General features: G+C 56.0%; 1 protein-coding gene and 1 non-coding gene across 2 annotated transcripts in view; one reads left to right on the top strand and one right to left on the bottom strand.

Annotated features, from left to right (window-relative positions):
* Positions 1–80: 80 nt before the first annotated feature.
* DLEC1 (DLEC1 cilia and flagella associated protein) overlaps positions 81–14,455 on the bottom strand; it is a 98,816-nt gene continuing 84,441 nt past the window's right edge. Inside the window, exons 21-38 of the mRNA XM_070358927.1 lie at positions 11,019–11,172; positions 10,458–10,568; positions 9,415–9,545; positions 8,782–8,973; positions 7,800–7,870; positions 7,195–7,346; positions 5,385–5,503; positions 4,780–4,850; positions 3,881–4,083; positions 3,691–3,801; positions 3,470–3,595; positions 3,282–3,376; positions 3,030–3,114; positions 2,715–2,924; positions 1,462–1,623; positions 645–798; positions 294–417; positions 81–207 (exon numbers count right to left, since the gene is read on the bottom strand). Of these exons, the coding sequence (XP_070215028.1) occupies positions 81–207; positions 294–417; positions 645–798; positions 1,462–1,623; positions 2,715–2,924; positions 3,030–3,114; positions 3,282–3,376; positions 3,470–3,595; positions 3,691–3,801; positions 3,881–4,083; positions 4,780–4,850; positions 5,385–5,503; positions 7,195–7,346; positions 7,800–7,870; positions 8,782–8,973; positions 9,415–9,545; positions 10,458–10,568; positions 11,019–11,172 (2,398 nt within the window). The remainder of the gene's footprint in view (positions 208–293; positions 418–644; positions 799–1,461; positions 1,624–2,714; positions 2,925–3,029; positions 3,115–3,281; positions 3,377–3,469; positions 3,596–3,690; positions 3,802–3,880; positions 4,084–4,779; positions 4,851–5,384; positions 5,504–7,194; positions 7,347–7,799; positions 7,871–8,781; positions 8,974–9,414; positions 9,546–10,457; positions 10,569–11,018; positions 11,173–14,455) is intronic.
* TRNAE-UUC (transfer RNA glutamic acid (anticodon UUC)) lies at positions 13,585–13,657 on the top strand. The gene has a single exon. It is a non-coding gene; the product is annotated as a tRNA-Glu (tRNA).

The following is a 14,455-nucleotide window of genomic DNA, read 5'->3' as shown; positions in this document are numbered from 1 at the left end:
AGCAGAGGCCCATGCCCAGTAAACTGCTCCAGAGCTCCAGGCCACGTTTATTTCCGGGGCTGGGGGCTGAGGGCAGAGCCTCAGAGCTGGTGCTGGGGTGAAGCATGTCTCTCGTCATATGAGCCGCGGCCCCGGAGCCGCAGGGTGCACGGCTTCTCCCCGAGCACGCCTTCCACCACCAGCGTGGACTCGTACAGCTCACAGCTCCTGTGGGAAGCCGGGGCTCAAATCAGGAGGGGTGCTGGCCCAGGGCTCTGGGGGGCAGCGCCAGCCAGGTCGTGGGGGGGCCATACCTGGCGGTGAAGGAAACCTGGAGGGTGACAGAGGTGGGGGGTGCGTTGACTGGTCGTGCTTCCAGCAGCCCACTGCTTGGGGACACCTTGAAGGCCACGGGGTCCCTGTCTGGCTCCTGCTGGCCTGCAGGATGGGGAGGACGCGCAGGCAGCTCCACGCACCGCCTGCGGCACTGACCCCACCTCTTGGTGCTTCTGCTGCTGCCCACCACCCCGGGGGGGACCACTTCCGATGGGGGAAGTGGCAGTCAGCGCAGCAACTCCCAGGGGGTCTGGCCTACCAGCACAGGGCCACAGGCCCCTTCCTGGGGGTCTCAGTCTAGCGGAGTTGGGGAGGAGGGCCTAACACACCTGTCAGCACAGCCCAATAGCTTCGGCAGCCACTCAGGTTCATGAGGTAGACCTCCCGGGCCTGGCCCCGGTTCACGAAGCAGGGGCCGAAGTCCACCCAGCTGGTGGAGAGCTGCAGCTCGGGCACGGCCACCACGGCCCGCAGGGGCACCACCTGGGGACAGAGCCGGCCACCCGGGGGAGGAGCAGGGACGCGGGACCCTGCCAGCCCTCTGCCCAGCAGCTTCTGAGGAGCCCACGGGCAGCACCGCCGCTGGTGGGAGGAAGGCGGCCAGGGAGGCGCTGTCTGCTCCCTCCTCCCCTGATCCAGCGCTGTGGTTTCCACTCCCTGCCCGGGTCACCTCACTGCCTACCCGCCCCCCTTATCCAGCCTTCTGCTCCTCCTGGGCTCTGGGCCCTCTCACCTTTCCCCCTGGCCTCTCCCCTCAGAAGCTTGTGGGGCTGGAGTGTGGAGCTTGTCACAGCCCACAGGACAAGGCCCATGGCTTTCTCACCTGGTGCACACAGTCCCAGACAAGCCCCAGAGGCATCCCTCAGCTGCTGTCAGCATCGTCAGGCCACTCCCTTGGCCTGGTCCCCTGCTTTCTCCATTAAACAATGTGCAGGCTTCACGTGCCGCCTCTTCCTCCAGGAAGCCTTCCCTGATTTTGCACCCTCCAGCACCCCACCTGGCTCTGAGCTCCCGAGGCCGGTAAGGATGGAGATGACCCCATCTCTCCACGTGCCAGACGATTGGGGTCGGTCCTCCGCTGACTCCACCTGAGCAGAGCTCAGCCCGGTGCCCCTCTTTAACACGTGAGCCAGGCTGGGGACTCACCTGTGAGGTCTGGTTGCTGTATTCCAGCAGCAGGTTCTGTGTGAACACCATCTGCTTCTCTCCACTTGGGCTCTGCTGAATGTCTACTCCGGGCAGCATCTGGTCAGCCGGGAGCTTCTGATAGGACAGCAGCTCCAGGGAGAGCGAGAAGGACACGTTCACCTGAGCAGATTGTGGGCGAGCTGTCACCTCAGGCTGCTGGAGGCGGGCAACAGCTTGCGCACCTGGGGCTCCACCCTTCCCTCCTGCAGGCCCGGCCTGGTCCCCTCTCAGCCTGTGACCCAGAATGGCCTGCAGGCCCTGCTCCATGCCCAGCAGCTGTCAGGAGCTGAGGGGCCAGAGGAATGGAGCTGTCCTCCCCTCGGGTGACCAGGGCTGTGTGCAAGCCCGCAGGCCCAGGGCAAGCCTGTGTCTGTCCTGAGGGCAGTAAGGGGCCCCAGCTGAGTTTCAAGCGTGGGACACGAAGTCAGCTTAGCCTTGCTCAGGGGTCACCCTGGTGGCTGTGGGGAGAGGGCTGAGGTATCACAGGCCTCACGGGAAGGGCCTTGGACACGTGGCTCCCAAACCCAGGTCTGTGGACCTAGCTCCACAAGTTTACTCCCTGGCCTTCTTCTCATCTCTGGAGGGGGGTTCCTGGGAACAGTGTGCCTTATGTTTATGGAAAGACAGTGATGAAACCCTGCAAGAGGGCAGGTGAGCGGGGAGGGTCTGTGCTACGTGGTGCTCTCAGGACCAGGACGCGGGCAGAGGAGATGGCAGACTGGTGCATCCAGGGCTCCTGAGTGTGTGCTCTGATAGATCTGGGCATATCTACATGCGGAGAGCCCTGTGCAGAAGGTGTGCTGGACGGTGGGTGTGTGTGGGATGGTGTATATGTGCTGAATGGTGTGTGTGTGTGATGGTGGGTGTGGGATGGTGGGGTGTGTGTGTGACGGTGGGTGTGGGATGGTGGGGTGTGTGTGTGAGACGGGGGTGGGGGGTGGGACTGTGGGTGTGTGGGACAGTGGGTGTGGGTGTGTGCGCGCACGTGCGCTGGATGGAGTCTTGTCTGTCTGTCTGGGGAGTTGGCCCCTGAGTGTGTAGGGCATGGCGGGGCCTGGATACTACCGATGTCTGTGTCTGAGTACAGCCCTGGGAGGGTACTCTGTTGCCATGCTGTCTGTACATACACGTGCGGGAACGTGAGAGGAAGGTGACTCCCAGCCCAGGAGTGTGTGCCCCCCCAGGCGGGGACCGCAGATGCTGCCACTGACCAGCATGTTCTCCTGTGGGTGGAGCACCAGCTGCTTGCCCCTTGCTGCCATCTCCTCACCCTCCTGCTTCCAGCCAAGGGCCCGGTGGCTGCGGCTCGCCCCGTCTTGAGAAATGGAGAAGGGCTTGGAGACCAGGAGCCAGAAGTAGTGAGGGATTTCCGTGGTGTTGGTCAGCTTCAGGTGGCGGGTGGTCACCAGCTCACTCAGCACCTGGCAACCGCAGGAAGGGGGCACTCAGACTGTGAGGCTCTGCCCCCAGAGGGCTGGTGGGGGGCACCTGGGTGACGCGGGAGGGCAGGGCGGCTGCACACTCACCCCGGCGCAGGGCTGCTCAGGGATGAGGTCGCTGGCCTGCTGCTGGAACACCATGCTGCCACCGTAGTCCCAGTCCACGCTCAGCCTGCCGGCGACAGCCGGGACGGCCTCTGGGCCTCACCTGCCCCTGGCCGGCCCCGCCCTCCCGTGCCCACCTCTTGTTCCCAAGGCCTGGGCTGGTCCCCAGCAGTGCCCAAGGAGGCTGCTCCCCACCAGGGGCAGGAGGCGGGCTAGGCGGCCCTGCGGACTCACTGCGCCGGCCTGACGTAGCCATGCAGGTCCAGTCTCATGGGTCCCACGGCAAAGTCCTGCAGGCGGCGCCTCCGGCCCGGAAGCTCCCTCTCCACCTACCAAGCCCAGGCCCCATCACTGGAGTCCTGAGAGGTGAGGTGGGGTGGGGTGGGGTAGGGGGAAGCCCTCCCCAGGCCCAGAGTGCTCACCTCATCGTCCAAGCTCAAGAAGCCCAGGGCATAGCCAACACACTCCACCTTGTGCAGGACGCCAGGGCCCAGCACCACGGGTGTGAAGGAGATGTGGATGGTGCTGTTGCCCCCCGCAGGGACCACCTGGCAGACAAAGCAGCCTCAGCGCTGCACAACCGCCCCCCTCCCCAGCCTTGCTTGGGGGATGCTCCCCGAAGCTCCCAACCCCACCCACTCACCACCTGCTTGGGGCTGATGGAAAACAGGTGGTCAGAGGGCACCCCCTCATGCCCTCGCAGGATGACTGAGATGATCTTCTGGGGGGCGCCAGCACTGGAGCTGCCCTCGGCCTATGGTCAAGGGAGTCGCTGAGGCTCAGCTTGAGACCCACTGACCTGGCCCAGCAGCCCACCTGCCACCCCTGCTCACAGATGGGGTGGCTTCACGGCTGGACTCAGACTCGGAGGGACTTGGGGACCAGAAGGAGCCGCTGCTCTCCGGGGTCTCGGGGTACAGGAGGTCATTCCCAGCGTGGTCACGTAGCGGGAAGGGCGGCCCATAGAACACCAGCAGCTCCAGCAGCCGGTCCTCCCTGTCCTCTGGAGTGTAGGTCTCCCAGTCCAGGCGGATGTCTGGGGCAGATGCAGGTGAAAGAGGTGAGGAGTAAGGAAAGAGAAGACGACTCCTGCCTGGGCCTCACTCCCTGCAGGCCCCAGAGGCCACCAGTTCTCCCGGACAGACTGGTGGGGTCCTCGTTTCCCCATGTCACTTCCAGGCAATTCTTGTTTCAAGTCTACAGGCTTATGCCGTCGGCTCCATCACCCCTTGTCCTCCGGGTCCCAAGACCAGCTTTCATGTCCAAATGCACAAAGCCAGGCCTCCCTGTGCTCTCCCTACAGCCGCTTTTCCTTCTGGCCTATTTGCTGACTTCCTGGCTCCTCCCACCCGTGCAGCCCCTGCCTTCTCTCCCTCCATCCTTTAGCTCCCAGCAAGCGGCACAGGGGCTGCTGGCTGAAAGGAAAAGGTGTCCTCTGCAAGTTCTGTCCAACACCAAGTGAATGTGGCCAGGGCGGGCGTCTGGCCCAGGCACAGTGGAAGACACCAGGTCCCACAGGCAAAGGCAAGTCCTGGCCTCAAGGTGGAAGTGGCTCTGACGACCCCTGACCGGCTTGGCCACTCCCCACCTTAGCCCTTGAGGTCCTCTCTCCGTACCTCAGGCCCACTGGACTCCAGGGTCCAGGCTGTGGGCCATTAGCTGCCCTCCCATCCTGGCCCCCACCTGGCACAGCCTGTAGCAAGAGTCCCAATTTCTCTCATGAGCGTCTCACCACAGGGGCTGGAATTATTCAGGCGAAGGATCCGGGTGACTGGGTCTCCTCCAGAGACCCGGGTGCCGAACCTGGAGGCAGGGGACCAGGATCAGCGCACACCTCGCAGGCCGATTCACCTCAGAGAGGAGGGCCGGGGCTTGGGCAGGGAGGAGCCTCACCCTGTCTTCACCCTGGAGTCACAGAGCCCCAGGGCTGGAGGCCCACCCCAACACCACCCCCCAGTGAACCGTGACCCAGGGCTGCTCACTGGCCCAGTCACCGCTCCTCAGTGAACCGTGACCCAGGGTTGCTCACTGGTCCAGTCACCCCCCTTCCCACTCTCCAACCGCCCTGCCAACCACAGAAACCCCAGTGAGGGGCCCTGAGCGCGGCCCTGACCTCGGGCGACACCGACTGCTCACTCCTGTCCCCCCAGAGCCCTCTGAGACGTGCAGATCACGGCCATGCCCCTGAGGCCTGTCTCCTTTGGGGCAGCCCTGGCCAGGGGCTTTTGGGCTGGGTGGCACTGGGCCAGCTGGGCAGCAATGAGTCGGTGTGGACAGCCGGGATGGAGGCCAAAGGGTTCCGGGGTTAGCGGAGGGGAGGTGGGGAAGGAGTGGTACCTGATGATGGGCTCCCTCTGGGTCTGGTCAGTGGTGTAGTAGGTGGTCCTCTGGGAGCTGATGGGGCAGCCCACCACCGCCATGCGCACTGGGATGACTGCTGGAGGCAGGCCTCCCACCTGCAGACGCACACCAGTCCTCTCCCTCATCCCCCGCTGCCGCCGCGTCCCCGAGGCACCGCATCCCCTCCTCCAGCCAGCCCAGGGTCTGCATGGGGGACCACTGCCTCCCACCCTGATGGCCTTTGGCCTCTGATGGCCCTTTGGATGAAATTTCTTCATCTTTTAAATGGAAATAATGATTATTTTCTCTGCTAATCAAAATCACTTATTTTTAAAAATTTAACATAGACTATATTTCACCCATAATCCTATCCCACCCCACAGCATGACTCGCTGTGAGTATTTCAGTTAGAACTGTCTAGACTTGTGTGCATAAAACACATATAAATGAGGGGCATTGGGGGCATGCTTTCGTTTTGGTAATCTTTTTCTTTTAACCACATACGATAATTTTACTAATGAAGGTTTACGGCATTGTTTAACTGGCTGTGGGAATCCCAGTGTATAGATGTAGCCTGACGTTTTATCTGATCTTCTCCTGGTGGACACGTGTCTACACTGTCTCCTTTCTTCCCCTTCTATTATAAACAATGCCGAGAAGAAAAAGAAGCCTGGTATGAAACTTGTTTGTTCGTGTATCCACTTCTTTCCTTGGGGCGACTTTAAATGTGCGTCCCCAGCGCCCTGCACAGGTGCCTCTGAAGGGCACACACTTCCCAGCAGCCCCCCTTGCCCATGGGCACCCTTCCCTGCACCTCCATCGACAATTTTAAACCTTGCTCATCTCACAAAACCAGTATTTCAGGGTGTCTTTCATTCTCGCTTCTTTTTTCTTGGCCACGTCATGCAGCTTATGGATCTTAGTTCCCAGACCAGGGACTGAACTCGGGCCCCCTGCCATGGAAATGCCGAGTCCTAACCACGGGACCACCAGGGTCTTCCCCTTTAGCAGTGCTGATGAAGTACTTTTCATGTTCACTGGCCATCTCTAGCTGTCATTCTTGAACTGCCTATTATGACCCTTTGCCCCTTGAGTGCCACCCCCTCTTATTGTTAAGAACTCTGTATATTAAGGTGATCACCACTTGGTCATTGGATAGAGCACAGTTTAAAGCAAATAACTACCATAACTCACCTGTCCAATTTACTAAACAGTTCAAGAAAATCTGCAATAATTAAATGACATGGGACTTGGAACACGTTTCACCCCTTCATCCTAAACTAGGAGCTCCCTACTGGGGTGGTCTGCTGTGTTATTCACCCTGGTACCCCCACAGTCCAGGGGACCACACAGGAACCTGTACATATAAGGTCTCAGTTCATGCTGAATGGCGGAGTCAATGAATGGGCTGACAGGGAATGAACGACGGCCTCACCAAGGCCTGGGTGAGGCTGTGGCTCTGGGAGGCCATGCCGTTTCCACGCTTACTGCCCACTCTGGATCTCAGATTCTGGCCAGGGCAGGCAGCCCATCTGACTCCTCAGCCCTCCTAAGTATGGTCCCAGCCTCAAGGGGACCTCATGGGCAAAGATGTTGGTGCTTCTCCTGCTCACGGGACCCCTCCTGCAGGAATCCCAGGGCTGCTGCCCAGCGCAAAGGCCCATCCCGAGCTCAGCGGGCATCACCTTTCTACTTGGTGAGGCCTGTGAGGCTGAGGGCTGGGTGTTGGAGGAGAGTGAGCCTGCAGGTGGGGGCCAGGGTGGGGGTCCCTGTGCCCCAGGCCACCCGCCCGCCCGCCCGTGCTTACCGTGCAGATGAGACTATCCCAGTACTCCCCCCACATGTTGGCACAGGCAGTGAGATCGATGCTGAGCTTCTGGTGGGCGCCCAGCACGCCCTGGGAGAGGTGGGGGAAGAAGGCTGCTCCTTTCCCATGGGACAGCATGCTTTCCATAAACTCTGCAGTGAGACCCAGGAATGGGGATGCAGCACCCCCAGGGGAGGAAAGAGGTCCCAACCCTCAAGTGTCAGCAAAGCACTGAACCAGACAAGCCACCCTGCAGTCTCTCCCTACTCCACCTAAAGAGACTCTCCTCCTGCAAGCCTGGGGTCCAGGGTCCAGCTCTCTCACCCGCCACGAGGCCAAGTGGGAGCCCTCACTCCTAAGCCACCAGCCACCACCCATCCCAAATCAAAGCCAGACCTTGTGCACAGGCCCTCTTCCTTAGCAAGAAGGTGGCCGTGTTCTAAAAAGGGGGTGCTGTTCGGTGGAAGCCATGGCCATCTCAGGAACCTGACTAGAAAGGACACTGAGGAGTGACTCTCTCTGGCCAGGGTCCCCTTCCTGCAGCAGGTGGCCCACATCCTCAAAGGCCCCACAAAACCCTGCTCTGGCTGGGCCTGGGCTCTTACCCCACTGCTCGCGCTTGGCCAAGAGCTCCCGCATCCGTGCCGTCTTCAGCAGGGCAGGAGGCATGTCGGGGCTTGACAAGAAGGGTACGGAAATCGCATCAAGCCATCCAGGCCCTTGCCCAGACCTCAGCCATCTCCCCAGGCAACCAGCATCCCCCTCCCCCCAGCTTTCCAGCAGAGGAAGGTGGCCCTGCTTCTCCTCCCGCGAGAGCCGGTCAGGGCTCCTCTTCACCTCCACCTGTGGTCTTCGCTCCCTCGGCACCCTACCACCTGAAGCATCTCAGCGGCAGGCTGCCTGCCAGTCTTAACAAAATCAGGAGTGCTCCAGGGCAGGGACCCCTGACCCGCAGGCTCTGTGCCCTGGTGACCCCAGGATGCAGACCCAGTCCAGACTCCCAGCCTTTACCCAGCCTTCTGCAATAGGCCGTCTCTAGTCTCCTGCGGACATCTATCCCACCATTTCACATGCTAACTTTCTGCAGTTGACAAATTCATGGCTAAGGAACTGTTCGTGGCAGCCCCCACCCCCAGCAGTCAGAAGTTGCCCCCCACTGCCCCTACCTTAGGAGACCTGAGGGGAGGTGTCTGCAGTGGGCAAGCTGAGCTAACTTCTGGGATATACATACTTCCAATGTGATTGATTTCAAGCTACAGCTTTGCAACATGCCTCACTCCACCTCTGCCCACTGTTGCCTCCACCTACAGTAACTTCTTCCTCATCTGAGGGCCCCAGGACCGCCTGGTCTATGCAAAGCCCTCGCCTTGGCAGCCCAGGCTGACCAGAAGGGGCCACACGCCCCGCTTTCCTCTCAAGGCCTGGGAGGCGGGCAGGCAGGGCCCCCTACTTCTTGCATTTGTCCAAGTCTACCTGCAGATACCCTCCTCCGGCGACTCACACCCGCCGAAGCCACACGGAGGCCCAGTGGGGCAACCCGTGGCTGCGTCCTCCCCGGGAACAGTCGCTGAAAACAGCCGGACTTACGGGCTGGGTTTCTGGCTCAGGCTGTTCACGGGGCTCCCAAAGTACTCGAACTCGAGGGTGAAAGGGGTCTGTATCGGGGAGCAGTTGGTCAGGAAGAGCCGGCGGTTCACACGGGTCCATAGTGGCACTGCCGAGCCGAAGTCCAGGTGGAGCGTCTCGGGGTGGCCCGGCCACAGCTCTGTGCTGGGGGCACTGCCCAAGCCCATGGGCACCAGTTATGTGCCACCCTCAGCCCTGCCCGGCCAGCCACCTTGGGCTGGAGGTGCCCAGCTGCCCAGAAACCAGGCTTTAAGCCCTCCTCGAGAAGCAAGCCGTCCCACAGATGCACCCTCTGTGCCAAGATGGGTGTCCCCCGCCACCGGCTCTCCCAGGCCAGGGGCAGGCCAGCATGTCTCCCAGCTGCCCACGGCCCTGTCCCCTGCTGTCCCCGCACCTGGACACCAGGCCTCTGGCGTATGGAGAACCACCACCCAGAGGGTAGGGATGGGGCGGGGCGGGGGGGGGTGTCTCTCCCCACAGAGTTTGTGAGGGGTCTTCTCCTGGCCGTGGGAATCAACTGGAAGAGGCTGGCTCCACAGCGAGGCCGCTCCTCTGAACGGCCGCCCCAGCCCCCAGGCCCAGCCCTGGGCTCACCTGTCGTCACTGTCCTCCTTAGAGACGCCGATGGCTACCTGCAGTCCCCGGGGTTTCCCTGAGATGCCCAGAACCAGTGGCTCCCTCATGCCTGACACGTCACAAGGGAGGGCCAGGTCGGTCACCGCTTCCTGTAGGAAAGGGGTTCTCACCTTGGGTAAGACCCAGGGTGGGCCTTGGCAGAGGGGCCTCAGATAGCCTCCTGCGGCACAGGGGGCAGCAGGGAGGGCTCAACTAAAGGCCTTGTCCAGGCTCATTTCTGTGGAAGGGCTCCCAGCCCCTCCAATGGGCCACCATCCCCAGACCCTCAGGAGGCCTGGCCCCTTCCTCAGAGCTCCTGGCTGTGACTTGGCTCCCAACATCTGGGCATGCCCGCCTGAAGGAGACCCCTGCCAAGCAGATCTCAGGAGAAGCTGCACATTTATTCCAATGAAGCTGCTATCACGAAGAAGTCAAACCCTTCCTGCGTGAGGTCTGCTCTAGGCCAGCCCAGGGCCCACTCATTTGCTCAGGCTCAGCTGTCCAAGAAAGCCCACGTCCCCATGCTCCCCAGAGAGGTACTGGGACCTGGGTCTGCAAGTCCTTGTGAGGAAGAAGCTTCTTTTTCCACAAGACTACAAACGGATGCTCAGTCCCCAAGGACTGAGCATGTTCTGCCCGATGGCCTTCCTGTGGGCTGAACCCAGGAGAAGCTGTGTCCTTCTTCTGAGGAACCAGGGCACTGCTCAGACGCCACTGGGGGACCCAGTACAGGGGCATCTCTGGGCAGGTGGAAAGGTGGGCCCACCTGTGCCACAGAGGATGGCTGGCGAGGGCTAAGGGTGGTGCTCAGGAGTTTCAGGGCCTATCCCAGCCTGCTCCAGCCCTCCTGACCCTGTGTCCCTAGAGAGCAGACCCAGCAGGAATGGAGCCCCAGACCCCAGTGCAAGAAACCTGTTCCCTGCTTGGCCCAGGACAGGGGTCTGAGGCAGACCTCCCGGCTGGCATGGATGCAGACAGCTGGGGGCCTCCCCAGGCAATGCAGCCCCTGGTTCCACACTCACCAGGGTATGCGCAGTCAACTCCAGGCTGAGCTGGCGCTCCTCGCTGGGGCCCAGCGTGCCACGTCTCGGGGAGACTTTCACTGTGCAGACATCTGCTTGGAGCCCCAGGAGCTGGCAGACACATGGGCAGGTCAGGGGCTGGGCTTCCAGGATGGACCTGGGTCCTGACAGAGGGATCAGGACCGCTGCATGCTTTGGGGAGGCTGCTGACTGGGGGCCCTCAGTGAGACCAGCAGGGCACGGTGCTCCCAGGTGGGGATAAACCACAGGTCCCTTTTCATCTCCTTGCCCATGCTAGATGGACCTCACACCTGTCAGGGGGTTCCCTGGACTTAACAAAAGGCTGCCCTGGGAGGCCCAGGGTGATGGGGAACAGTGGGTAGCTGGTTTTGATGCATGGAGACGTGGCCTCATCTCCCCTGGCACACGGGGCAGGCTACAGAGTCAGCCCCCAGAGGCAGTGATCTGTTCTGGGTGGTGTCAAGGGCAGGGTGCCCCTCAACATGGGCCTCTGGGGTTGAGATCTGCAAGGGTGGGGCCCGATGAAGTGGGCTCACGTACCTTGCCCCAGTGGAAGCGGGTGGGCAGGAGCGTGCCATTGATGAGTGTGATGGCCATCTTGGTGGGCACGCCCAGGTAGAGGTTGGGGACCTCCACCTGGCTGCTCTGCAGGTACACATAGGGCTCCTGCACCTCAGCATACACGGGAAGGTGGCTGGAATACGGCGGGTAAAAGGCATACTCATCAGAAAAGAAGTAAAACCTACCCATATGCATAAGACATGACCATCTTTGTAGAAAATCCCTAAGAATCTATAATGTTAAAAACTCTTAGAACTAATGAGTGAGTCAGCAAAGTGACGGGCTAAAAATCAACACATAAAAATCAATCACATTTTTTTTGGCTGCCCCAGGCGGCTTGTGAGATTTTGTAGTTCCCCGACCAGGGGTCGAACCTGCTGAGCCCCCAGCAGTGAAACAGTGTTGAGTTTTAACTATCAGACCACAGGGAATTCCAAACTCGATCACATGTTTACAGGCTAACAAGGAAGATGTAGAAACAGAAGTTAAAAGTATAATCCCACTGACAATTACTCAAAAAAGTGAAACAGGCAAATCTCTAATTAAACACATACAGAACTTGTGTGCTGAAAACCACAAAACACTGATGAAAGAAACCGAAGATAACAATAAATAGGCATAAATCACAATCAGAAATTAACACATTCAACATATTGTCAGTTCTCCCAAAAATGATCTATTAGGCTTAACACAATTCTTACCAAACTCCTGGCCATGATTTTTGTAGATACAGACAAGTTTATTTGAAAATTTATATAGAAAGATAAAGGACACAGACTGAAGATTAATAAAGTGGGAAATTACTCTACTGGATATTAAGACTTCCTAGACAGCTATATCAATCAAGGGAGCGTGTTACTAGTAGGGAGATACACAGCAAATCAATGGAACAATGTAAAAAAACCTAGAAGCAGACCCACCCAAATATGTCTGAGGGTATTTTTTTCCTTATGTAAGGAATGGGGAGAACATGTATTTTAATTTTTTATTTTGAAATAACTGTATATTCACATGCAGCTGTAACAACAACAAAATACAAAGGAATCCAAGTACACTCTTTACCAATTTCCCAACAGTCACAGCTTGCACAACGACAGCACCATGTCACAAGGAGACCAAGCTGGATGCAGTCCAGCAGTCTCATTCAGGCCCCATGAAGTGGACATGCGCTAATCTGTATTTACTTCTACACAATTTTATCACATGTAGATACCCATGACACCACCACAGTCGAGACACAGAACAGTTCCGTCACAAGGATGTCTTCATGCTATCTTTTCTTTTTTTAACTTTCTCCCTGGATCCATTTTTTTGCCATAAATTTCTGAGTTTCGTTCACTTTGTTCAATAATTAAGGACAAAAAAACCTCTGCCATCTAAGTCACCCTGGCAATCTTCAAGAGTATCAAATAAGAATGGACTTCCCTGGTATGCCACTGGTTAAGACTCCACATTTCCAGTCCAGAGGGCTCAGGTTCAGTCCTCGTTGGGTAAGATCCTAGATGCTGCAAGGTGCAGCCAAAAAAAAAAAAAAAAAACCGGAAAAAAAGAATATAAAATAAGAAAAAACTTGTCCCTGTAAAAGCTGTAAAATATCTTTGAAAACGAGGTTTAACTGCAGTTATAAATACAAATATCTAACTACAGAGTCCCAAAATACACGAAGCAAAAGAAATCAATCATTCAGAAATAATGATTAGATGGCCAGGCAAAAAGCACATGCAAAATAATTTACTAATTATTAGGGAAATGCAAATCAAAACTACAATGAGGTATCACCAGTCAGAAAGGTCAAAAAGTTTACAAACAGTAAATTGCTAGAGAGGGTATGGAGAAAAGGGACCGCCACCCTATACTGTTGATAAGAATGGAGACTGGTAGAGCCACTATGGAGGCTACTTAAGAAACTAAAAACAGAACTACCACATGATCCTGCAGTCCCACTGGGGCTGGAGAAAACCGTAATTCAAAAAGTACATGCAATAGAAAGGACATGGACGTGAACAAAATGTCCATCAAGAGAAGGGGATGACGAGGCGGCACACGTAGACAAGAGAATAGCTCTCAGGCATAGAAAAGAATGAAGTCATGCCATCTGCAGCAACAGGGATGCCAGAGATTGTCCCACTGAGTGAAGTAAGTCAGACAGTGAAGGAAAAATATATGGTATTGCTTACATGTGAAATCTAAAAAAAAAGACTACAAATGAATTTATTTACAAAACAAAAGTATAGTCACAAACGTAGAAAACAAGGTTAGCAGGGATAGGGGTGGGGGACAAGTGGGAGACTGCGACTACTATCTATAAAATAGGTGACTAGTAAGACCTGCCATCGAGCACAGGGAGCTCTACTCAACACTCCGTAACGGCCTGCGCGGGAAGGGACCTAAAGCAGAAAGGGTGGATACATGCATAACTCATTCACTTTGCTGGATACCTGAAATTAACACAACACGGTAAATGTAAATATTCCAATAAAATTTCAAAAAAATAAAGACTAGAGATTTCAATGCGTCATTTTAAATAGTGGACAGAACAGGGAGTTCCTTGGTGGTCCAGTGGTTAGGACTCTGTGCTTTCACTGCTGAGGGCTCAGGTTCAATCCCTGGTTGGGGAACTAAGATCCCACAAACTGCATGGTGTGGCCAACAATAAATAAATAAATGAAAATATGTGTAAATTAAACACACTCCCAAGTAAGCAAGAAGTCAAATAAATAAACTTTGGGTTTAAAATACAAAAATCAGTGCAAAATACCACATGAATTTGAAAAAAGGACAAAGGACATGGTCCTTTCAAACAACGCAGAAAAAACATTCAATGAAATCTAACATTCTTTCATGAGAAAACCAGCAAACTAGGAACAGAAGGAAACTTCCTCAACCTGATAAAGGACAGCTACAAAAAGCCTACAGTTAATATTGGACTTAAAGGTAGAGACTGTTTTCCTTTTAAGATCAGGAACAAGGTAAGGATGTCCACTTTTTAAAAAATATAACATTTTGCTCAATGCAGACACTGACTTCATCTGTATATATTTTAGAACTAGGGTGAGGATTCCCACTCTTGCCTCTTCCATTCAACACTGAACTGGAGTATTATTAGGTCCATTAGGCAGGAAAAAGAAAAGACAGATGTAAAATTACCTCTAAATGCAGATGACACAATCTTCTATTTAGAGAACCATTAGAAGTGACATATAAGCAAGGTTGTAGGGTACAAGGTCAAAACACAAAAATCTATTTGTATTTCTATACACTAGGAATGAATAATCAGAAGAAGTGATTAAGAAGAATCCATTTCCAAAAGCATCAAAAATGACACAATCCTTAGAAATAATTTTAACAAAAAAGTATAAGACTTATACACTGAAAATGACGAAACATCACTGAAAGAAATGAAAAACGACTGAAAT

This window comes from Bos mutus, chromosome 22 (genome assembly GCF_027580195.1).
Source record: "Bos mutus isolate GX-2022 chromosome 22, NWIPB_WYAK_1.1, whole genome shotgun sequence".
Lineage (NCBI taxonomy): Eukaryota > Metazoa > Chordata > Mammalia > Artiodactyla > Bovidae > Bos > Bos mutus.
The sequence above is the reverse complement of the archived record's forward strand: the minus strand, read 5'-3'. Positions and strand labels throughout refer to the sequence as shown.